The following is a 26,074-nucleotide window of genomic DNA, read 5'->3' on the forward strand; positions in this document are numbered from 1 at the left end:
GCCATACCTTTCACTCTATGCTTAGTCTGAAGTATCAATTAGTGGACTTATAAAGCAAGAGCAAGGGTTACACTTCATTCTCATAATACAAATTCCTTCAGCGTATAATGTTTCCTTCTCCTCAATCTGGAGTGGAAACCACAGTGCAAAATAGGGGATTGCACCATTCTGGCACTTCTTAATCCATTCAATCTCTGTGTGAATTCCCAGATAAGATACATTTTTAAACGTAGGAACAAATAATTCTGAAATACAATATAAATCATTTAGAGATTATCCAAAGAATCCCTCATCCTCATAAGAGCTGAACTCCTGTCTCTCTCCAATCCACACTCCCCACCGAACACACATACACCCTTCTTCCCCTCTTGCTGTATGTCTGCTGAGGATTTATCTGTTACCCCAGGGTGAATCCAATCACTCTCTTAATAGAAGAAATGCAGTCACTCTCAAGGGGCTTCCCTGATAGCTCAGCTGGTAAAGAACCCACCTGCAACACAGGAGACCCCAGTTTGATTCCTGGGTCTGGAAGATCTGCTGGAGAAGGGATAGGCTACCCACTCCAGTATTATTGGGCTTCCCTGGTGACTCAGACAGTAAAGAATCTGCCCACAATTCAGGAGACCTGGGTTCGACCCCTGGGTTGGGAAGATCCCCTGGAGAAGGGAACGGCTACCCACTCCAGTATTCTGGCCTGGAAAATTCCATGGATTGTATAGTCTATGGGGTTGCAAAGAGTCAGACACAACTGAGCAACTTTCACTCACGCAATCACTCTCATATCTCTGAAGCGGGCACTGAGATCATTCTGGAAATCTAAACTACTGATTTTAAAACAAATGCCGGCGGATCTGCCATCCTTTCGAGTGCGCCATGTCTGGTTCATCCAGCGTCACGGCTATGAAAAAAGTGGTTCAGCAGCTCCGGCTGGAGGCCGGGGTCAATCGGGTGAAGGTTTCCCAGGCAGCTGCAGATTTGAAACAGTTCTGTCTGCAGAATGCGCAACATGACCCTCTGCTGACTGGAGTATCTTCAAGTACAAATCCCTTCAGGCCCCAGAAAGTCTGTTCCTTTTTGTAGTAAGACGAATCTTGACAAGGTTTTCCAAACCACTTTTCATAAACCAGTGAATATTCAAAGGAAAACTAAATTTGAAGCCTGTACAAAAGCCTCTCTGTAACGTGCCATACTATACAAACTTCTACTTTTGTCAGTCCTTAATGTCTACCTCTCTGAATATTCATAATTTTGTTTCACAAGGGTAATTATTTTATATACACTGATGGCAGCATACAATAAAATACTTAGTATAAAAAAATAAAAAAAAAAATAAAACAAATGCCAAGTCTTTACTTAGTTACATACTACCAACAGGGACTGTTCTGAGCGCCTTATATTTTTTCATTAAATTTTCGTATCACCATCTGGTCAAATATCATATCCTCAGAGATGCCTTATCTGTCTAATACATGAAGGTATCCTTTACTCTCTATCTCATTAAACTCATATGATTTCTTTATTAAACTGTGATAATATTTATCAATTTTTGTCTTCTCCATTACAATAGAAGCTCCACGAATGCAGGAGCATTGTTCTGACCCCACCACCAGAAGAAAGACAGGTGTACTTTTGTCATTTTTGTGAATACTGAATGAATGAATGAAAAAAAAATCTACTTGAGAAACAAGAAGCCTTATCATGAACAAAGGAAATAAAACAAATAAATAAGAAGCCCAAGTTTTGGGTGGTAGGGAATGACTGACTGACCTCATCACTGTTCAAAAGTATGGCTACTGCATTCTTTCACTGGCTACTGCGCAATGGCTCCTCATTTCATTCAGGGTAAAGGTCCAAATCCTTACAATTCACCTCAAAGGCCCTACAGGATCCAGTACTGCTGTGTTTCTTCTCCAGTCCTTTCTCCTAAACTCTTCACCTTTGCTCATTCTACTCAGGTTGCCTCCTTGTAAGCAACCACCTCAAAGATCTTGCACCAGCCATTCCCTTGAGCTGAAAGGATATTCCCAGGTATCTTTCTAACCCCACCCAGTCCCTCAAATCTCTCCTTAGATCCTATCCTCTTAGAGGAAGCTCTCCTATCATCTTATTTATCACATGAGACTTACTCATTCCCTCTCTGGCCTTCCCTGTGAACTTACCCTGCACTTATTCTTTTCCCTATGGCCTCCATCAATTATCACACACTTACCCTTTATTAAAGACTTACCCTTTAGCAGGTTTACTGTTTACTGGCTCTGTTCCCCCTGCCAAACTCTAAGCTCCACAACGCAGGGATCATGCTGTGATTTCTGTCATAACCCCTATTGCTTAAATGGTGGCTGGTAGGTATCTGGTACATGATATACATTCCATAAATATTTAAATAAAGGAGTGAATGACTCAATCTTTACTCACAATGTCAGACTGTTAATTGCTAATACTGTTAAAGATATCTGGGTGACTGAATTTCACTTTGATTGTTCAAGACCACCCTTGACACTGGGTTGTACAAACTGAACACCTGGACTTTTTTATTTTCCAGTTCCAAATTAAATGTTTATCACTTATCCAAAGTAGGTGTTATTATACACTTATTATGATTTCTAAAAGTGTATCTTCCCCTTAGTTATTTTATATTGATGAATTCATTTTAAAGAGATTTAGGGGCCACCTGCAGACATTTTAGAAGTTCACTAACCTTACAACACTTAACAAACACCCCCATTCAAGGTGGATTATTTCTCAGAATGCTTTCTACAACTCTTATCTACGTAAGGAAATTCCTGTTATTCTATTCAGGGGATATGTGCTGATTAATCTCCTAATTCTAGAGAGTATAGCTTATTTAAGACTTTTAGCTCAAAATGTACTTGCTGCTGCTGCTAAGTCGCTTCAGTCGTGTCCAACTCTATGCGACCCCATAGACGGCAGCCCACCAGGCTCCGCCGTCCCTGGGATTCTCCAGGCAAGAACGCTGGAGTGGGTTGCCATTTCCTTCTCCAGTGCATGAAAGTGAAAAGTGAAAGTGAAGTCGCTCAGTCGTGTCCGACTCTTAGCGACCCCATGGACTGCAGCCCACCAGGCTCCTCCATCCATGGGATTTTCCAGGCAAGAGTACTGGAGTGGGGTGCCATTGCCTTCTCCGCAAAATGTACTTACATAATTATAAACTAAATTCCTCAGTACATAAAGGCAATATAGAAACTAAATTGTTAAGTTCAGGAAAACAAAACAGAAAACATAATCTAAATACTCAAGATGCCGTTTTACTTACATAATTAATAGAATTATATATATTTCTTCTTCCTCTCTCACAAACATATGCACACACACCCCTATATTGTTACTTCATATGTCAAAAGTAAAAATAAGGAAAGTCAGGAAGTAAAAAACATTGATGAGCACATGCTGCTGCTGCTGAATCGCTTCAGTCGTGTCCGACTCTGTGCGACCCCATAGACGGGAGCCCACCAGGCTCCCCCGTCCCTGGGATTCTCCAGGCAAGAACACTGGAGTGGGTTGCCATTTCCTTCTCCAATGCATGAAAGTGAAAAGTGAAAGTGAAATCGCTCAGTCATGTCCGACTCTTGTGACCCCATGGACTGCAACCTACCAGGATCCTCTGTCCATGGGATTCTCCAGGCAAGAGTACTGGAGTGGGGTGCCATTGCCTTCTCCGATGAGCACATGAGAAAGATATTAACCTAAAATAGACATTAGTTCAAAAAGCGGCAAGGAAAGGAACTGTATTTTACTACTGGGTTCCTTGACTCCCTCAAAAACCATTCTTTATAACATATAAGTAAGTAAAGTAACTAAAAATGGACACAAAAATCCAACATAAAACTATAAACTTCTAAATAAGACATATATTTGTTCAATAATAAGCACATGCTTTTTTTGTAGGAAAAGTAAATATTTCAATTTTTACAAGGAATGTATTTTTCATTTTGAAATTTTATTGATGTGAAATGTACAGTTTCAAAAGAACATATTTCAGCTGTTGTCTTGATACTGGGTTTCAATTTCACATCCTGATTTGAAGTCTTTTACAAACACTATTAATTTAAAATATCTAAAATAGTTATATGAAATCTTATCAGTACCCATATATAATAAATTTATTTTTATGTAAATATCTTCTGTAGAGTTGTTTACTGATGGTAGTTGTAAAACAGGCCTCTTCAGTGAAACTATAAACTTTTACTTTACTCATGCAATAACTATGGAGACAATTTATGAACTTTTGCCTCATCAATAAATTAACACATCAATAGAAATAAATGAATGATATCCTAAATTTCATTGCACAGACTTGAATTACTATCATTACTATATATCAAACATGGAATATTCATTAATATATTCTATTCAATGGATATTTCTTTGTCAATTCCCTAATTCTAGAGCATATAGACTTTTTAAGACCTGTAACTCAAAATGCACTTTTAATTGTAAACTAAATTTCTTGGTACTTAAGAGCAAAATAGAACCTAAAATGCTGTTTACTTAAAAACAACATAATTATATATAGGTACTTACAAGACAGGTGTGTGCATGTGCCTGCATTTGTGTGTGTGTGTTTATGAGAGAGCGAGAGAAAGATGCAAAGGAATAGAATAAGAGGAAAATGCAAAGTTTCAATTTCTTATTCTTTGTAAAGTTTACATACGACATACAACAGTGCTACTCTCAAAAAAGAATACCTACCACAAAAACTTCTATACGATTCTACACAGTCTAAGTGGTGTTAAAACAAGGTGACTAAGTACATGATCATTGGTAATAGAAATCTGCTTCAAATTCCTGGCTCTTCCACCTCACATATGAGTGAGCTTGAGCAAGTTATATCACACTATGGGCCGTATATCTCTTTTGTAAAACAGAGATGAAGATCTAAAAACATTCACATCTCAGGGCTGTTGTGTGGATTCCATCACATCTAGCCTATGACCTGGGATATGACCTGCATTAATTGATAGCTGTTGACCTCACGCTTACTGTATTCATCCAAGCTTTGATTTCCATAACAAGAGCCTCTCCTGGTTCTTCTCCTATGACTTACTCATGGATAACAAAGCAGAACGTGCAAGACTTTCATAATCTGCTCCTGCTGTTCTGACAGTTTCATCTCTCAGCTCTGCTTTGTCAGTGTCCATCAAACTAAAAATATTCCCCAAATATAAGCCTGTTTCAGCCTCTATATCTAGTACATTTTTTAAAAAAACCTGTAATACTCAGCCCATATTACTATCCCTTCCACAGATATATACAAACGCAAACCTCAGATTTTTTTAGAAATTTAGGTAAAAGTAAAGCAGGCTGTGTAACTGGTGAGCTGAGGACACATTTGTGTGGAGGAGACCATTATCAGTGGCAGCAGCCAAGTTAGCAAGCTATAGTTAATAAGCTGCCAAATCAAATGTCACAAAACCAAAAGAAGAAAACAAAATAAAAGGCCAAGCATGTCCACCTCCAAGGGGAACCACAGTATGAAATGGTCTTATAGAAGTAAAAAAAAAAAAAAATATCAAAGCATGAAGAAATGAGTGTTTCATTTTTTTCATTGAATCCATGCACCTCAACATGGACAAACTAGATGCAAATAAAATCTTTAATATACGACAAACACTAGCAAGTGTAATCTGTGATTTAAGATCTTATTCAGAAGCCCATGCAGCCATGACCAATCCTCCCATGCCCCCAGGACATAACTAATTGTTCCTTTTGTGTTGCATTTTCTCTTTATCTCTCTTGGTACCAAAAACTTGTTTTAAAGTCCACTTTCCCTACTATATTGACTTTCATCAAGGAAAATCCACTTTATATTTCATCTTTGCTTATCCAATACCGTGGTCAAAGCTCACAAGGATTACTCGCAAATAAATATAAACTAATTATTGACTATGCCAAAGCCTTTGACTGTGGATCACAATAAACTGTGGAAAATTCTGAAAGAGATGGGAATACCAGACCACCTGACCTGCCTCTTGAGAAATCTGTATGCAGGTCAGGAAGCAACAGTTAGAACTGGACATGGAACAACAGACTGGTTCCAAATAGGAAAAGGAGTACGTCAAGGCTGTATATTGTCACTCTGCTTATTTAACTTATATGCAGAGTACATCATGAGAAACGCTGGGCTGGGTGAAGCACAAGCTGGAATAAAGATTGTCGGGAGAAATATCAATAACATCAGATATGTAGATGACACCACCCTTATGGCAGAAAGGGAAGAAGAACTAAAGAGCCTCCTGATGAAAGTGAAAGAGAAGAGTGAAAAAGTTGGTTTAAAACTCAGAAAACTAAGATCATGGCATCCAGTCCCATCACTTCATGGCAAATAGATGGGGAAACAGTGGAAACAGTGGCTGATTTTATTTTTGGGGGCTCCAAAATCACTGCAGATGGTGATTGCAGCTATGAAATTAAAAGATGTTTACTCCTTGGAAGGAAAGTAATGACCAACCTAGACAGCATATTAAAAAGCAGAGACATTGCTTTGCCAACAAAGGTCCGTCTAGTCAAGGCTATGGTTTTTCCAGTAGTCATGTATGGATGTGAGAGGTGGACTATAAAGGAAGCTGAGTGCCAAAGAATTGATGCTTTTGAACTGTGGTATTGGAGAAGACTCTTGAGAGTCCCTTGGACTGCAAGGAGATCCAACCAGTCCATCTTAAAGGAAATCAGTCCTGAATATTCATTGGAAGGACTGATATTGAAGCTGAAACTCCAATACTTTGGCCACCTCATGCAAAGAGCTGACTCATCGGAAAAGACCCTGATGCTGGGAAAGATTGAAGGCAGGAGGAGAAGGGGACGACAGAGGATGAGATGGTTGGATGGCATCATCGACTCAATGGACATGAGTTTGGGTAAACTCTGGGAGTTGTTGATGGACAGGGAGGCCTGGTGTGCTGCAGTACACGGGATCACAAAGAGTGGGACATGACTGAGTGATTGAACTGAACTGAATGATGAAAAGCAATAAAAGAACCAAAAGAATCAAATTTATTCCAAACAGTCTGAGGTGAAAGGGAGGCTCTTGAGGAAGTGCTTACTGGAAGACATCATTTATCTGAACAGAATCAAAAATAGTGAGAGAAAGGCAAAGACAGCTTCAGAGAGTTGAGAACGAAGAGCTGATCATATATGGGAAACCGGATAAGGAGTTAACAAGGCATTGGTAAAAGGATTTGCCAGTATTAAGGTTCCAGGGAATGTTTCTTTGCACATGGAAAACGCTTTTGTAGCCCATTTATGAATTTCAAAATTGCTAAATTATTTGCAAAAGCTGTACCTTATCTCAAACCTGCTGAAGGTTGAAATGGAGTTTAAGGTAAGGGAAGAAGGGTAGGGAAATCTAGTGGAGAGTAAATGAGTCTCAAGGCTGAAAGGAAACATACCACAACAAAAAGACAAGAAAACCATCATCATCAAATATATGACACTCCTCTTTCTAGAAGCTGTTTTTAGGTCTCCTAACATCTTGTTTGCTGCCTAGACATCAACACACTGCAACCGTGAAACCTATTCATACCTCTCTTAGAGGCAATTGTACCACTGTCCAAGAAGCCATCTAGTTCACAGAGCATTTACTGAAACTCTTTCCTTCCTCACCCTGTGAATGTGGTCTGAGCCTTCATTACCTTTAAGGCATTCATGGAGAAGTTTATGCACGATTTTTATTAGTGAGCTCAAAGGTACACTTTACTTAATGCTTTTGGCAAAGTGCAAATTTGTGGACTAGAGCAAAGAAAAGTTAAACTTCTATGAACAAGGTCAGTAACGTACAAAAAGACAGAAGTATCCCAGGATGGAGGCATAGAGTTCAGTTCTTGATAGAAGTCTAAACCAATGCCATTAAAAGAAGCTGTTGTTATTGCTGTTGTTTTTTAAATGTCAACAAACGACGGACTGCTAGCATTAAAAGAGAAAAATAGTCTGAGAGGTATAATTTAGGTAATTTTATCCATCAACATATGTGAGAAAGGGACATGGAAGCTGGAGCTCAGAACTCCATGAGCCAGGTCCTGGATCTGGCCATGCTTTGCCTTGGATGCAACATTTCAGTACATCTGTATCTCACCCTTCTAATTCTTAATGCACGAATCAATCCTTTGACTATGAATATACTATATAATGACCTGACTAAAATTTAATAAATTATCACATGGAGTACATACTCATTTTTAGTATACAAGTCACTCTACACTATGAACTTTTTTTTTTTTAACACACTTCATTGCTCTATACATTCACTGCTTGCCATCTGGCAAGTCAAATCATCTCCAGGTATAATGTAAAAGGGAAATTTCTGGCCCTACATCTTAAGAGATCCAGAAACATGGCTTAACCAAGGTATATTTTAATTTCCTTGAACCTGTCAAAGGAACATGTAACAAAATCATATTGTCTGGAAACTTGTTACACTGATGTTTCTCATTTTCATTAAATACTAACCTAGCATTTCCTTTGTGCCAGTTCCTGTACAATAACTCAATAATAATTAACTCAACGAGTTTCTCATTATTACAGAATAGACAGGTTCTGCTATGACCCCCATTTTACAGATGAGAGAACTGAGAGGCTGAGAAGATTACCTAACTTCACCAAAGTTAACAGAGCCAGGACTCAAACCCAGGCAGCCTAGCCCCAGAGAATATGCTGGCAGCCACTATCATGCTGTTTCTCATGAAAGTAACATTGCATTTGGAACTTAAAAAAAAACGTTATGTCCAAAGTCATTATTTTCGATGTCTTTCTTTTTAACATTTTATAATAGTGTAGAGTATAAACCTATTATTCTTCACTGTAAGATACAAATGAATCTACATTTAAATGTCTTACCAGTTATCTCTGTTATCATGGAAAAGAACATTGGTGAAAAATGACACAGGTTTAGATGACTTGAAGCTGAGATGGCAGGTGAGCGCAGCATTAGTTCCAGTGGAAGACCCCATAATGACTCTGCCTTTTGGAAAATTCACAGAAAGAGGTTGAATCTCATTACCATCAAGAAGCTTTGCTGGGGATATCTGGACACTTAAAGTTGATTTCCTGTTTAAAATTTAAAAAAAAATTAGCTCAAAATATGTGCAAGTAATTGGGTTTAAATGTGCTTTCCTCTGTTTTTTGAATCATTAGAAAAATTAAAACAAATATTTACAATAACATGACCAACTTCTAAAGATATTTTTATATCATCTCTCATTTTCTGGTCACAATATAAGTAAAATTGATAATATGATAATCTGCATGAGATGATGAAAAATTCCTTTTGTCCTGTCAGGGTTAAAAAACACGGTTTAAATGCCTGATCAAGTACAATGTGTTTTTAATCACAGCCATGATAAAAACAGTATTGTCTTAAATATGTCCTAACAAAAATTTACTAAAAATCATCCCTTTAAAAGCTAAAGCTTTATTGGATGTAGACAAAGTATTATTAACAAATACATATACACATACCTATTTTTAATCTGCATACAATTAAGCACTGTACATATATGACATGAATATTTTTCAATCATCACCATTAAAATATTCTATTAATACTCAATGTTCACATATTTCATTATATACTATATACTATAAATTTCATTATATACTATATGTACTATATACTATACTAAGACTATATACTAATCCTAATTATACTAATATGTACTATATATACTAATATACTATATCGTATACTATGTACTATATTTCATTATATACTATAATTTAGCCAGTCTAAAAGTGTTTGTGATTTTTAATAGCATAGTATATAGTATCCACTTCTTTTTTTAAGATTTATTTATTTATTTTTAGCTACACTTGGTCTTGGTTGCTGTGTGTGGGTTTTATCTAGGTGTTTAGAGCGGGAGCCACTCTCTAGTTGAGGTGTGCGAACTTCTCATTGTGGTGGTTTCTCTTGTTGCAGAGCATGTGTTCTGGGTGCACAGGCTTCAATAGCTGCAGCCCGTGGGTTCTAGTGCACTGGCTCAGTAGTTGTGGCACATGGGCTTAACTGCTCTGCGGCATGTGGGATCTTCTCGCACCAGGGATCAAACCAGTGTCCTGTATATTGCAAGGCGAATTCTTAACCACTGGACCACCAGGGAAGCCCTATTATTCACTTCTAATTTTAATTAATACTTGATAACTTTCATCTGTCAATAACTATTTCACCGTATTACTTTGCTTTATTATATATGCAGGTTCCTATAGCAAATAAGACATGTTAGCAAATGTGAATCCTATTTCCCTAGTATTTTAATTAGAATGATTATTCAGCTAATTAACTAGAAAAAGTAAAAAAAGCTCTCAACTTGAACTAGTTTAAACTCATATGGTTCACTGGATAAAACATGAAAAAGCAGTTTATAAATCAGGTTTGAGTCCAATTCTGTTGCTAATTAACTACATATCTTTGGATAAGTCATTAACACTATTAGTTTTATTGCATATACAATAAGAAATGGTTACATCATGTCTACAGTCCCTTTTACATGTTCATTTCATTATATCATGTTAAGACTCTGATTTTAACTTGAAGTAGTTTTAAAATTGATACCATTATCCATTAATTCAAAAGGTGAAAGAGTAAAGATTAATTCATATATGAGGCAATGTTTGTTGACAAAAAAAAAGTAATTTCTAGCACAATATAATTCAAGTCATTTCTATTTCCTATTCAAGCAACAGAGGTTAGTATCTGCTTATAAGATCGGATCTTGAAAAAATTGTGAACCCCAGAGTTGCCAAGTTAATATTGAAGAACTACACTCGGTCACAAAATGGCATTTAGAGCAATTCCCTGAGGCACAAGTAAGCACTCATCATATCTTGTAAGCCAAATGTTAGAAGCTAATGGCCATTCTATGCTTTTCAACTTCGATGATTTTCACTGATTTCCGTCACACTCAGAACTTGTTTTCTCTGTATCTCAGAATGGTTAACTGCAAAATAAAGTACTGAACTAGAGAAGTGCTGAGGTGGGTCTAAGATTTGGTAGTTTATGAAAATAATGGTACACAAATCCCCACAATTTATATATTTTTAACATGTCAATTGACCACTCTTTACATCTATTTCTTTATATCTATAGATAGGCATATATTTTTAAATATAAATTTGTTTCATTGTCTTTTTTTTGTCATTTTATATACAGAATATCAATATGTGCAGCCTTCTTTGACTTTCTTTTTTTTTTTTTTGACTTTCTTTTAATTAATCTCAGTACTTTGTTTTCTAAGATTCCTAACACAATTGTCTTATTAAAATTCCTCCACATCACAGATATAGAATATTTATTAACGTGCATATACATCACAAATTAATACCCTCACATGTCACTGGACATTTGTGTAGTTCCCAGATTTCACTATTCTGAATAATGCAACTATGAATAATTTCAAACATACCTTGTAGTACACATGTGCAAGAGTTTTTATTTTAAGTATAGTTGATTTACAATGTTATATTATTTTCAGATGTACAGCATACTGATTCAATACTTATGTTATTATAAAATATTGGTTATATTCCCTGTCCTGTAAGATATATCTTTGTAGCTTATTTATTTTATATATAGTGGTTTGTACCTTTTAATCCCCTTCCCTTATCTTGACCCTTCCCCATCACTATTTTTCCCTCTGTATCTATAAATCTGTTTTTCTTGTTATATTCATTTATTTTTTAGATTCTACACATAAGTGAAAACATACAGTATCTATCTTTGTCTGACTTCCTTCACTAAGCATAATACCTTCCAGGCCCACCCATATTTGTTGTGAATGGTAAAATTTAATTCTTTTTTATGGCCAAATAATATTCCATTGAATATGTAGAATATATACACATCTTCTTTATCCATTAGTCTATCGATGGGCACTCAGGTTGCTCCCATACCTTGGCTATTATAAATAATGTTGCTATGAACACTGGGGTACGTGTATCTTTTTGAATTAATGTTTTTGTTTTCTTTGGATATATACCCAGATGTGGAATTACTGGATCATATGATAGCTCTATTTTTAATTTTTTGAGGACCCATCATGCTGTGTGCCATAGTGGCTGCAGCAATGTCCACTCCCACTAATGGTGAACTAGAGTCCCCTTTTCTCCATATCCTTGGCAACATTTATTATTCATTGCCTTTTTGACAATAGCCATTCTGATAAGTGTGAGGTGATACCTCATTGTGGTCTTGATTTGCATTTCCCTGATGCATTTTTCTTGTATATACTGTGAACTGGAAATATTGGGCTGTGAAATATGCAGATATTACACTTTACATAGTATTATCTACTGTGTTCCTACTCACTGATACTCTAACTGGTAGCTTGACTTCCTAATGATTGCCTACCTAGGATAAGCAAAATGCTATCTTGCTGTAGTCACTAATTTTTATTTTCAAGTTTACAAAGAGGTCAATTACTGCATACTTTTACATGTGTTTTCTATTTTACCTGTGAAATATCTATTGAAACATTTTGTCAACATTTCTGTTATTTGATAGTTTTCTGATTCTTATCAGTTATTTATTTTACTGTTAGCATAATTTTAAGTCATGTTTAAGAAATCCTTCTCCGCCCACAGACATTAAAATTGTTTTCTCTTTTTTTACATTTTGCATTTTAATCGATGTGTAATGAATTTTCATGTATTAAGTAGACAGGAATCCAGTTTGAACTGTTTCATACAGTTAATTATCTCAGCACCATTTACTGAATAGTAATCTTTTTTCTCCAAAGATCTATACTGCCTTTGTCATATATTCAGTATCTGTCCATGTGTGGGCCATTTTCAAGTCTACTGGATTCCTTTGCTCATTTAATCTATCACTACACCACTGTCACGTAGATTCACTCTTGGTATTTGGGCAGGCAAGCCTTTCTCACCTTCTTCTTCAGGGGTGGTGTGGCTATTCTTGACCCTTGATTTTCCATATAAGATTTAGAATTTTACTTGTCAATCTTGATGAAAACTTGAATTTTTATTGCAGTTGCATGAAAAATCCAAGTTGATTTGTGGAGAACTGTGCTTTTTACAATCTTGAATATCACAATTCATGAATACGGTGTAAATCTTCATTTATTTATGAGTTCTTCGATTTAAGATGTATAATTTTCTCCATATAGTCACATACAATTCTTCCTATTACCTTCAATTGTTAATATTTTTAAGGATAGTAGTTTTACAGTTGCATGTTCTAAATGTTGTATGCTGAAATACTATTGAACTTTAAATATTGGACTTACATTTGCTTATCTTGATAAATGATCTTCATAGCTTTAAATATCTGCGTATACATTCTTTTCATTTCCTATATGGAAAATCTCCTAATCAACAGATAATGCTGGTTCTAAAGCTTACTTTTCTACCCTCACATATTTTATTTCTCTTAACTTCCAGCATGGACTAGTTTCTCTAGTAAAATGTGTTTGAGAGACAGTGCTAATAGGCACCCTTGCCTTTTCTATTTTATTTAAAGGCAATTTATTTATATTCCAGTATCCATAATAATGTCTCCTCTAGGTTTATGACAGAAAACTTTGCCAACTTAAATAACTTCTCTTTTATTACTGCTTAAGAGTTTTATTATTTTTGAATTTTGTCAAATGCTTTTTTCCCCTGCATCTATGGAAATGATCATAATCATTACTTTACTGTAATGTAAATCAATATTTTAACTTGGTGGTTCTCAACTAGGAACAGTTTTGCTCCCAAGGAGAAATGTAGCAATGTGTGGAGACATTTTATCTTTTTCTTTCACAACTGCAGGGTTGGGGGGAGGCTGTTTAATATCCTACAAAGTATAGGATAGACTTTAATAAAAAAAAAAAAGGAATTATTATTACCCTCAAAATATCAACAGTTCTGAAGTTGAGAAACCCCATTTTATTTTAATCTTTTTGCCCTTACATTTCATACATACTTTTTAAAACCGGAAGTTGGAATTTTTTCGTATTCATTCTAATAGCCTCTGTCTTTTAACTGGTCAATTTATTTACACTCCACTGCATTACTCAACTATTTAGAGTTTTTGCAATCATTTTTGTTTCAGTTTCCCCTTCATTTAAAAAGTGTGCTTCTCTCTGTTTACAATAGCCAGGATATGGAAGCAACCTAGATGTCCATCAGCAGACGAATGGATAAGGAAGCTGTGGTACATATACACAATGGAATATTACTCAGCCATTAAAAAAAATACATTTGAATCGGTTCTATTGAGATGGATGAAACTGGAGCCCATTATATAGAGTGAAGTAAGCCAAAAAGAAGAACACCAATACAGTATACTAATGCATATATATGGAATTTGAAAGATGGTAACGATAACCCTATATGCGAGACAGAATAAGAGACACAGATGCATGGAACAGTCTTATGGACTCTGAGGGAGAAGGTGAGGGTGGGACGTTCTGGGAGAAGAGCATTGAAACATGTATATTATCATATGTGAAACAGAACACCATTCCATGTTCAATGCATGAGACAAGGGCTCAGGGCCGGGGCAATGGGATGACCCAGAGGGATGGGATGGGGAGGGAGGTGGGAGGGGGGTCCAGGAAGGGGAACACATGTAAACCCATGGCTGATTCATGTCAATGTATGGCAAAAACTACTACAATATTGTAAAGTAATTAGCCCCCAACTAAAATAAATAAATTTATTAAAAAAAAAAAGTGTGCTTCTCTTGTAAAGTTAACTGAAGTTTGGTTTGTTTCTATGTTTAGGTTTAATAGATGCCCTTAAAATTTAACCTTACATGCTTTATTTTAAAATTTCTAAAAGTTATAGTTGGTTCATTTTCTAATCTATATTATACAATCCCATGTTAATTACTAATTTTTATAATGCCATCTTTTATCTTTTTAACAAATTATTTATACTTTATATCTGATAAATCCAATATCTGAATTACTTAAGAGTCTAAATCTTAAGACTGTTTGTGCTGACTCTAAGTTATGGTGTCTTCCCTCCTGGTGAGTTTTGTAATGCTTGACACTGTGCTCCTGTCTGGTTGTTAGCAATCTGTGAAAACTGAAATAAGGCCAAAATTGAGGAAGGCTTCATTTCGAGTAGAAATTCCTATTCACAAAGTAAACAGGAGTATCAATATCATTTGAAAACTTATTAGAAATACAAATTATTATATCCCATTCCAGGCTTACTGAATCATAAATTCTGGACATAGGATCTAATAACCTCTGCTTTTGAAAAATCCATCAGAAAATTCTGAGATAAATATATATATATCTCAAAGTTTAAGAACCACTGATCTAGAGAAGCTTTGCTTGTTCCTACTGAAAGATAGAAGGACTTACTGACATGGAATCGTTTTAGCCTCTTCCAGTGTCCCTGGATTAATCCAGGAATCTGAGATTAAGTTTTCCTACCTTGAAATTGTCTTAAGATTTAAAAACAAGCCTGCATTTGGTATGTTAATGAAGTTCACCACTCCTACTCTGGTTTCAGCCTCTAAGTATGTATTGTTTTGGTTTGCTCTCAGTCCTTTAGAGACCTCTCACACTTCTCAGTACTCCAACAGTTTTATACACACACACATACACATACACACAAAAGCTCTATCTGTTTTGTAATGTGAGGACTCATAATGTATCTAGTCCAATAGAGTACTGGGGCTTGAGCTGCTTATCAATTTTTAAAAAATGCAAACAGATGACATTTCTCTACAGCATGTGCACTATGATAGGTAGAATTCTGTGATGGCCACCAAGAGTCCTGTTCCTTGGTGTACAAACTGCATAATTCCCATTCCTTGGGTGGCAGAACCTATAAATATGATGAGACACTACTTTGATGATTAAGTTATGCTATATGGCAACAGTAAAGGGAACTTTCATACGTAATGAAGATCCCTAGCTAATGGAATTTGAGTAAGCAAAAGGGAGACGATCATGGGTGAATCAGATTTAATCAGGTGAGAGAGAAAAGTCAAAGAGATGGTGTACTTCTGGCTTTGAATGAGTTAAATACCACGTTGTAAGAAGGGAACCACATGTCTAGGACTTGAGGGTAGCCCATAAGAGCTGAGAGTTGTCCAAGCAAACAGCCAGCAAAAAAAAATGATGTCTGAGTCCTACAACTACAAGGATTAATTCTGCCAACTTGGAGGAGGACTGAGTCACAGATGATGTACTGCTATAGTCCATACCCTGATTTCTGCCTACTGAGATCTTGAGCAGTGAACACTAAACTAACCTGGACTACTGACCACCAATGAAACTTGAGAACATATTCATGTTTTAAAAGGTACTTGATCTGTGGTAATTGGTCATGGAGTAAAAGAAAAGTAATACACTGAAGTTTTAAGCTTGCTTCTTAAATCGCAAAATTAGACATATCAAAAATTTTTATAAGAAAATTTAAAAACTGAGATAACTAAATGAGCTCTTGGGGGTTATTTTTAATTTAAATGTACAGTTAAATATTTTAAAAGTTCACTCCATCTGTAGAAACAGTCAGACATTGCTCATGACTCATGTAACTCAGACAGAAACAAAAAAGTACTTGAAGAAGATGTGGTAAATTCACATTAGGCGTTTACCTGAAATAGTTCTGAGGTAAAATGTTGACATCGATCACAGCTGGTACATCCAAAGGAACAGGAGTAAAAAATATGAAAGGAGGATCAAATAATAACTTGGGTGATTTTATCTCTCCAACCAGATGTAACATTCGATAGCAAACTGGATTATCATTTAAACACATAGGGATATCAGCTGTGTATTCTCCAGGTTGTTCTAATGAAAGAAAAACGTTTTTAAAGTATTTTAGACTAGTGCACACACAGCAAAAATTTTATATAATTTAAACCTTACTAAACATTAAGATGTACTATGAAGTTATGGTTTAGTGGAGCAGAATAGATTACCTGGAAACTGAATTTATCCTGCTAAGGAACTTAATACATGTAATGAGGTGTCACGGAAATAAAACTCTTTTAAAGAGCACTCTGTGTAGAAATAGAGCATGTTCCCTTAAAACAGATTTTCATTATTATGGGAAAATACATATACCGTGGGGACACAGTACAACAGGACTTCTATTTTTTAATTGCTTTCTGTGCCTTAACAGGACCTACCCATCTCTTTAGTATAGGCAGTATGAAGATGGGGTCAGATAACTGCCATAAGGATCTTAGGGGACTACTGAGAAAATGATATGATGAGAAGAAACGAACATGCTTTCTCTCAGATTTTTAGGTTTATGAAAGGCTGTTAGGGTTGACTGGTTAATCTCACCTGGTAAGAAAAGATAGGAAATTACCACGTGGCAACTCACAGGAGGAAAGGCAGTTTGTGCTGGAGAAAAGGGCTCAGCACAGAGGCAGCAGGCTGGTCTCGGACAACAGGTGCCATCACTGAAAGGTGCCAATGTCTTTTAAGACTCAAATCTCCAAACATAAATCTCATAGGCAGAAAAATACGATCTTGTGAGTATGAACTCAATGTTATCTTTTAGAATTCAAAAACTTACTGAATTCTGAATTTTGAATGGGCTGCTTTGAGATTACTTCTGGGATTCAGAAAATTTAAGGGTTTCTGGGATAATGGAGAATGAGGCTCCTTATATAATCTAAGACTACTGTGGCTTCAATAATACATGTTTTTAAGTCCAGGTATGCTTTCTCTCTCATCTGAGAGGTAAGTTATTTAAAAGTGTTATAGGCATGCTTAATTTTTTAAGAGTTAGGATTGTATCTTCTGGAGGGAACCAACAGGTTTGACTGCATGGGCTCAGTTCCACACTGAAAAAAAAGTCAAATGGAAATTCTTATTTCCATCTAAATGATTCATCTGGATATAAGTGTTCATTAGGGACATAAAGGAAAAGCTCTAAATAGAAATACAGATAGTAGCTTTGGCTGGACTAGTTTTTATGCTATTTCTTTTAGTACCAGGCACATTAGAAACTAAGAAGAAATTCACAGAAATATACAGCGAGACCTAATAAGTTTTACAAAGTAAACTTTAGATTGCAGGGAATATTTGATGTTTTCTATCATATTTTCAGAGTTCTAAACAGAGGGAATAAAAAATAAAAAGATTTCTAAAGTCTACTAATCACAGTATCTGATGTATTCTTTCTCACCTATAAATCTACACTGAATATACAAGGCTAGGATAAAAGGTATGCTGGATGTAGATTTACTGCAACACTGTCTTACAGAATATTACTGAGAGCGAACACACAGCTTAATGAATTCTCAAGACCTTAAAAGTGGTAACAGGTTCTTACACTGCCTTTTCTACTGTTAACATAGCTAATAACGGATATTAAACTGTCGGTAGTGTAAAACATGGTACTGTCCGAGAGATGCCGATACAAGTGATTTACTGAGGGAGTGCTCTCAGGAGGAACCTGTGGGTAAAGGAGGGAAGCAGAATAGGCAAGGGCAAGAAGCTATGAGAAGGTATAGTTTTAGAATACAGACTCAACCTGATCTCATGGGGTCAGATGGGGTGCGGGGGGGAGTGGGTTGGGTTAGCTGATAGACAAGTGTTGGTTAGACTTAATTTCCTAGGTATCAGTGCATGAGGCATCTTCCTCCAGCCAAGGGCAATACCCTGGAGAAGGGGACAAACACCCACAACTGACAGAGGGATGGAAAAGCCCATCAGTGGGAATCTGGATAGACCCAAACAGCATATACAAGAGCCTATAATCCTAACACTGCTTCATAAGTAAGAATGATTAGGAAGAAAAACATAGGTTACTATAATACCCTTTTACTTAGAAAAATAGTATGGAACTAACATGCGGTATGCTTCAGACTGTGATATATAAACTATAAAGGTATTTAAGCAGATGCTGCTAACCAGGGACAATACTAGTGTAGACTTCTTGACAAAAGGAAAGAAACCATTATAGATATTTTTCAAGCACCTTCCTGCTGTTCTGTGCTCCTGTCTGCTAAAACAAATTAGATGTCAATATCCTCACTTCCTAAAGCTCATTATCTGAAAAATTCTGTAGTAATGTAATAGGGATTCTCCTGTTGAAAATTTTCTAAGATATGTGCATCCTGGGTGTCAGGCTCACCAAACATTGAGGGTATTTATAGGAGAACTAAGAACAACCTTATTCACAGGGAGTGAGAGTCTAGCCATACAAATTAGATTCAAGAACAATGGTTCAGATTCAGAAGGGACTGGTGATTTGCCTAGATATCAGTGTGGATAACAGATACTATCATAGGGCTTCCCTGTGGTTCAGATGGTAAAGAATTTGCCTGCAATGCAGGAGACCCATGTTCAATCCCTGGGTTGGGAAGATCCCCTGGAGAAGGAAATGGCAACAGACTCCAGCATTTCTGCCTGGAAAATCCCATGGACAGAGGAGCCTGGTGGACTACAGACCATGGGGTTGTAAGACTTGGACACGATTTAGTGATTAAACTGCCAAGACATATCATCACAGTTCCACCTCTATTTTTGTGGCAGTCCAAGGAAGAATAATACAGGGGGAACAAAAGAAAAACAATACAGGGAGAGTGAAAAACAAAATCACCTCACTCAAACTGTTGAAAACCCTGATAGTGTAAAGCAACCCTGCTTGGTGACCAGTATAACAGAGTCTAGCCAAAGTGAAGCTAAAGTATATTTGCCCTTCTTTAAGTGATATTGATGGCAAAGGTTGAATCTACAAGGCAAAGGAAATTGAAGGAGACATAAAAGCACTGATTATGGTTTGAAATAAAAGGCTTATATCACAGTCAGATTACAAGAAGAGAAAATGGCCAAACAAAAGTATAATCAGTCACCAATGCCTACTAGAATAAAACAGCAGATACTACAGGATAGCACAAAAAACAAAGACAAGATGTCATCAGGTATAATTAGAAGAATACTAAGTCAGTTACAGACTCACAACCTTCAAGAGGCCGGGAGAAGCAAACAAGTTGTTTTCTGTGCTGCTTATTAACCTGTCCCTCCAAAGCCCTGTGACCTGGGGGTGAGAAGTTATTTTAATAAAATGATTGGAATTGTGGCTTGCACATAAGTAGGGGGTGATGATAAAAAGTTAGAGACTGAATCGTCTGGGGCAAAGTGTAGACAGAAAAACAGATTTTTGAGCCAAAAACCCAAATGGTATCAATACTATTGTAACTTGTCCAAAAGGAAACTATTTTCTTCTAACAGATTTGGTTCCAATTAAAAAACAAAAAGACTAGATTAATTTTGAATTATCTGAAATACATGGATGCAGAGAGATAGCTCTTGTTTCCACATTTAAAAAAAATGTAAGAACAGTTAACATGAGAGCTACCATTTTAGCAGATATTTAAAGGTACACTATAGTATTGTAACAGGAGGGAAAGGGACAGGGCACAACTTCTGAAAGAATGACATAGCCCAAGGATACAACATAAATGGATTAGAATCAAATGGGACCAAGATGGTAGACAAGACTGGACCTTGATATTCAAACAGCAAGCTAAATGACACACCCAGAAGCTCCATGATATTTCCAAGGAACTGTCAAAGACAAAAGAGTGGGTGGTGGCCCAATTCCTGGAAATATCTACCCATTCCCCAAAATAACTGGAATAATCTTCCCAAAGAAAGGCAAAGCCAAAGAATCCTCAAATTACCCCACAACTGCACTCATCTCACAGACTAGTAAAGTAATGCTCAAAATTCTCCAAAACAGGCTTCAACAGTATGAGAAACATGAACTTCCAGATGTTCAAGCTGGTTTTAGAAAAGGCAGAGGAACCAGAGATCAAATTGCCAACATCCGCTGGATCATTGAAAAAAGAAGAGAGTTCCAGAGAAACATCTATTTCTGCTTTATTGACTATGCCAAAGCCTTTGACTGTGTGGATCACAATAAACTGTGGAAAATTCTGAAAGAGATGGGAATACCAAACCATCTGACCTGCCTCCTGAGAAATCTGTATGCAGGTCAAGAAGCAACAGTTAGAACTGGACATGGAACAACAGACTGGTTCCAAGTTGGGAAAGGAGTATGTTAAGGCTGTATATTGTCACCCTCCTTATTTAACTTATGTGCAGAGTACATCATGCGAAATGCCGGGCTGGATGAAGCACAAGCTGGAATCAAGATTGCCGGGAGAAGTATCAATAACCTCAGATATGCAGATGACACCACCCTTATGGCAGAAAGGGAAGACGAACTAAAGAGCCTCTTCATAAAAGTGAAAGACGAGAGTGAAAAAGTTGGCTTAAAACTCAACATTCAGAAAACTAAGGTCATGGCATCGGTCCCATCACTTCATGGCAAATAGATGGGGAAACAGTGGAAATAGTGACAGATGTTATTTTGGGGGGCTCCAAAATCACTGCAGATGGTGACTGCAGCCATGAAATTAAAAGACGACTGCTCCTTTGAAGAAAAGTGATGACCAACCTAGACAGCATATTAAATAGCAGAGACATTGCTTTGCCAACAAGGTCCATCTAGTCAAGGCTATGGTTTTTCCAGTAGTCATGTATGGATGTGAGAGTTGGACTATAAAGGAAGCTGAGCGCCGAAGAACTGATGCTTTTGAACTGTGGTGTTGGAGAAGACTCTTGAGAGTCCCTTAGACTGCAAGGATATCTAACCAGTCCACCCTAAAGGAAATCAGTCCTGAATATTCATTGGAAGGACTGATGTTGATGCTGAAACTCCAATACTTTGGCCACCTGATGTGAAGAACTGACTCATTGGAAAAGACCCTGATGCTGGGAAAGATTGAAGGCCGGAGAAGGGGATGACAGAGGATGAGATGGTTGGATGGCATCACCGACTCAATGGACATGAGTTTGAGTAAACTCTGGGAGTTGGTGATGAACAGGGAGGCATGGCATGCCATGGTCGATAGGGTTGCAAAGAGTCAGACATGACTGAGTGACTGAACTGAACAGAATCCTCCCACTCTTTAGCATATGAAATTACCCAGCCCATAAAAACTAACCATGGCACTTCTCATGGCCATCAGACTTGCCCTCTGTGATGGCCCACACTCTGTCTGTGGAATGTGCTTCTTTCTGAATCTGAATAAATTCACTTCTTGCCTATTACGTTGTCTCTCACTGAACTCTTTCTGCGATGAAACATTAAGAACCTGAGCTTCACTAGGTCCTGAAACCAGGCACTGTGCGTTTTGGCTTGGTTTGAGTCCCAGCCATGTGGGCTCAAGTCCCAAGCAAGGTTTTTGGAGGATTTGAGTCCCAGCACATGGGTTCAAGTCCCAATCTTAGGTAAAGGGTTTCAGTATTAATATTTTTATATGTAGACACAATGATGTAAGAAGATCTCTAGAGCTTATTCATCTTCCATAGCAAATTTTACACTCACTGATTAGCAAGTCTCCATTTCCCCCTTTCCTAGCCCCTGGAAATCACTATTCTATTCCTTGCTTCTATGAGTTTGACTGTTCTAGATATCTCACATAAGTGGAATTGTGCAGTATTTGTCTTTCTGTGACTGGCTAAGTCAAATAATGACTTAGCAAAATGTTCTCAAGATACAATCATGTCACATATTGCAGGATTTCCTTCTTTTCTAAGTATCAATAATATACCATTGTAAGGGTACACCATATCTTTTTTGTCCATTTAACCATTAATGAAATGTCCCAGCATGTGCAGAATCCCTCATCAAAGTACGGGCAACTTACTGATTTAAAGTACTTAAGGAAGTTGCTGTTTAATAATTAGATAGCACTAAATTGAGACTTCAGTGGACACACAAGAAAAAGAGTACAGATCTCAGAGAATTAGCTCTGTAATGTCACTAAACAAACAGTAATAATAATAACAACAAAAAATTGTAACAACAAGTGCTGAGTGGAGGTGAATTTCTCATTTCCATGGTAGCTACATTATATTAATTATTATGTCCTATTTTCAAAAATAAATATTGAAAAAAAAATGAAAAAAATGAAAAAAAAAAAAATAAATAAATAAATATTGAGACACACGAAATACCAACAGTAAATGATCTATACACAACAAAAAAGATTGTCAGTAGAAACTGTCCTTGAGAAAATTCAAACATTGGACATAACACACATACATTTATATATAAATATACATTATAAATAAATGGTGGTTATTATACATAATAACTAAAATGAAAATTTCATTTAACATGGATTCAACAGTAGATCTGAACTGACTAAAAAAGGATCCACCAATATTAAAAACAAAAAAAATTCAGTTGAGTGTATCCAGTCCAAGGAACAGAAGAAAACAGAATGAAGAAAACTGAACAGAGCCTCAAAGATCTACAGGATATCAACTGAATCAATATATACAAAATGAGAATCCCAGAGCAAGAGAGGACAGAAAGACTATTTGAAGAAATAATGGCCAAAATAATACAAAATTTGAAGAAAACTATGAATCCAAACATGTAAGAATTTTCAATGAACTCCATGTAACAAAAATTCAAAGAGAACTACTCTTAGGCACATTTGTCAAATAGCCAAAAATCAAAGGAAAGTGAATCTTGAAAGCAGAAAAAGAAAAGTGACTCAGTATGTAAAAGGGATCTTCAATAATGTGAACATCTGACTTCTCATCAAAAACCATGAACGTCAGAATGCATCACAGACATAGTTAAAGTATTGGAAGAAAAAGACTGTTAACAAAGAATTCTATATCCAACTAAATTATATTCATAAAGGAAGAAGAAATGAGGAGATTTCCAGATAAACAAAAACTGACAGACTTCATCCCTAGCAGACCTTTTCTAGAAGAAATACTAAAAGAAGCCCTTGAAACTGAAATAAAAGAACACTAGACAGAAAGCTGAATCAGAAAGAAATAGAGGTAAAAGTAAATACATGAGTAAATGTAAATGATAATATGAAAGTAGTTTTGTTTTTACTTTCCTTAACTATCTTGTTTTTTAAAACTTTATACTTATTTCACTTAGCATAACACCCTGCAAGTCGATACATGTTGCTGCAAATGATAAAATTTCGTTCCTTTTTATGCCTGAATAGTATTGCACCATATGTATATAATATATCTTTGTCTGTTCATCTGGTGATGGACACTTAGGTTGTTTCCATATCTTTATGATTACAAATGATGTTGCTATGAAAATTCAGGTGCATGTATCTTTCTGAATTAGTGTTTTTTGTTTTCTTTTACATATACACCCAGGAATAGAATTGCTGGGTCATATGGTAGTTCTGTTTTTAGTTTTTTGACAAACCTCCAAGCTGTTTTCCACAGTGACAGCCATGACATGGAAAAACTTGGGGAGCATTATGCTAAGTTAAATAAGTCAGACAGAGTAAGGCAAATACTGTATGATATCACTCACATGTGGAATCTACAATAAATACAAAAAGTAGTGAATATATATATACATATAAATATATATATAGCATACTTAAAAATACAGAGAACAAACTAGTGGTCACCAACAGAGAGGGGGCAGGTGTAATACGAGAGTAGGAGATTAAAAAGTACAAACTAATAGGTATCATTGGAAGAACTGATGTTGAAGCTGAAACTCCAATACTTTGGCCATCTCATGCAAAGAGTTGACTCATTGGAAAAGACCCTAAAGCTGGGAAGGATTGGGGGCAGGAGGAGAAGGGGACGACAGAGGATGAGATGGTTGGATGGCATCACCGACTCGATGGACATGGGTTTGGGTAAACTCCAGGAGTTGGTGATGGACAGGGAGGCCTGGCGTGCTGCGATACATGGAGTCGCAAAGAGTCGGACACGACTGAGCGACTGAACTGAACTGAACTGATTAGGTATAAAATAAGCTACAAGGATATACTGTACAAAATGGGGAATATGGTCAATATTTTAGAGTAACTATAAATGAAGTACACCTTTAAAAATTGTGAATCACAATATTATATGCCTGAAACTTATATAATAATGTACAACTATACTTCAATAAAAGGAAAAAAAACCCTCAAAACCACACAGATAAAAATATATAAGAAAGTAGTAGTAATCAGTGCTGATGGGATCATATTGTGCAAAGATATAATCTGTATGACAATTCAGTTCAGTCGCTCAGTCATGTCCAACTCTTTGTGACCCCATGGACTGCAGCACGCCAGGCCTCCCTGTCCATCACCAACTCCCGGAGTTTACTCAAACTCATGTCCATTGAGTCGGTGATGCCATCCAACCATCTCATCCTCTGTCATTCCCTTCTTCTCCTGCCTTCAATCTTTCCCAGCATCAGGGTCTTTTCCAATGAGTCAGTTCTTCGCATCAGGTGGCCAAAGTATTGGAGCTTCAGCTTCAACATCAGTCCTTCCAGTGAATATTTAGGACTGATCTCCTTTAGGATGGACTAGTTGGATCTCCTTGATGTCCAAGGGACTCTCAAGAGTCTTCTCCAAGAACACAGTTCAAAAGCATCAATTCTTCGACGCTCAGCTTTATTTATAGTCCAACTCTCACATCCATACATGACAACTGGAAAAACCATAGCCTTGACTAGACAGACCTTTGTTGGCAAAGTAATGTCTCTGCTTTTTAATATGCTGTCTATGTTGGTCATTACTTTTCTTCAAAGGAGCAAGCATCTTTTAATTTTATGGCTGCTGTCACCATCTGCAGTGATTTTGGAGCCCCAAAAAATAACATCTGTCACTATTTCCACTGTTTCCTCATCTATTTGCCATGAAGTGATGGGACCAGATGCCATGATCTTAGTTTTCTGAATGTTGAGCTTTAAGCAGGGATGCTATATTGGAGCAAAGTTTTTGCATACTATTGACAAAAACTTGGTATTAATCTCAATTACATTTTAAAAACTAAGATGTTAGTTGTATTTTTCAGGAAAATCACTACGAAAATACCTCAAAATTTGTGAAAGAAACAAGAGAAGTTAAATGTTAAACTAAAAGACATACAGAAAACAAATAACAAAAATTTAAATCTTTCCTTCACTTCATTAGTAATTAATCAGTAAAAGTAAAGTAATTCAATACAGCAATGAAAAGGCTGAGATAAGTAAAATTTAGATTTAAAAAAAAATCCAGGGCTTCCCTGACAACTATTGAGCCTATGCTCTAGAGCCCAGGAACCACAACTACTGAGCCCTCACACCTCAG

The 26,074-nt window shown here is 36.6% G+C and overlaps 1 protein-coding gene and 1 pseudogene across 2 annotated transcripts in view; one reads left to right on the forward strand and one right to left on the reverse strand.

The window, feature by feature from the left end:
- CFAP47 (cilia and flagella associated protein 47) overlaps positions 1–26,074 on the reverse strand; it is a 493,129-nt gene that overhangs the window by 347,299 nt on the left and 119,756 nt on the right. Inside the window, exons 25-26 of the mRNA XM_081563532.1 lie at positions 16,565–16,760; positions 8,851–9,060 (exon numbers count right to left, since the gene is read on the reverse strand). Coding sequence (XP_081419658.1) covers positions 8,851–9,060; positions 16,565–16,760 — 406 coding nt within the window. The remainder of the gene's footprint in view (positions 1–8,850; positions 9,061–16,564; positions 16,761–26,074) is intronic.
- Positions 874–1,229, forward strand: LOC145535827 (guanine nucleotide-binding protein G(I)/G(S)/G(O) subunit gamma-5 pseudogene; annotated as a pseudogene). The gene has a single exon (XR_014075506.1). The product of XR_014075506.1 is annotated as a guanine nucleotide-binding protein G(I)/G(S)/G(O) subunit gamma-5 pseudogene (transcript).

This window comes from Giraffa tippelskirchi, chromosome X (assembly GCF_054371585.1).
Source record: "Giraffa tippelskirchi isolate mGirTip1 chromosome X, T2T-mGirTip1v1.2.pri, whole genome shotgun sequence".
Classification (NCBI taxonomy): Eukaryota; Metazoa; Chordata; class Mammalia; order Artiodactyla; family Giraffidae; genus Giraffa; species Giraffa tippelskirchi.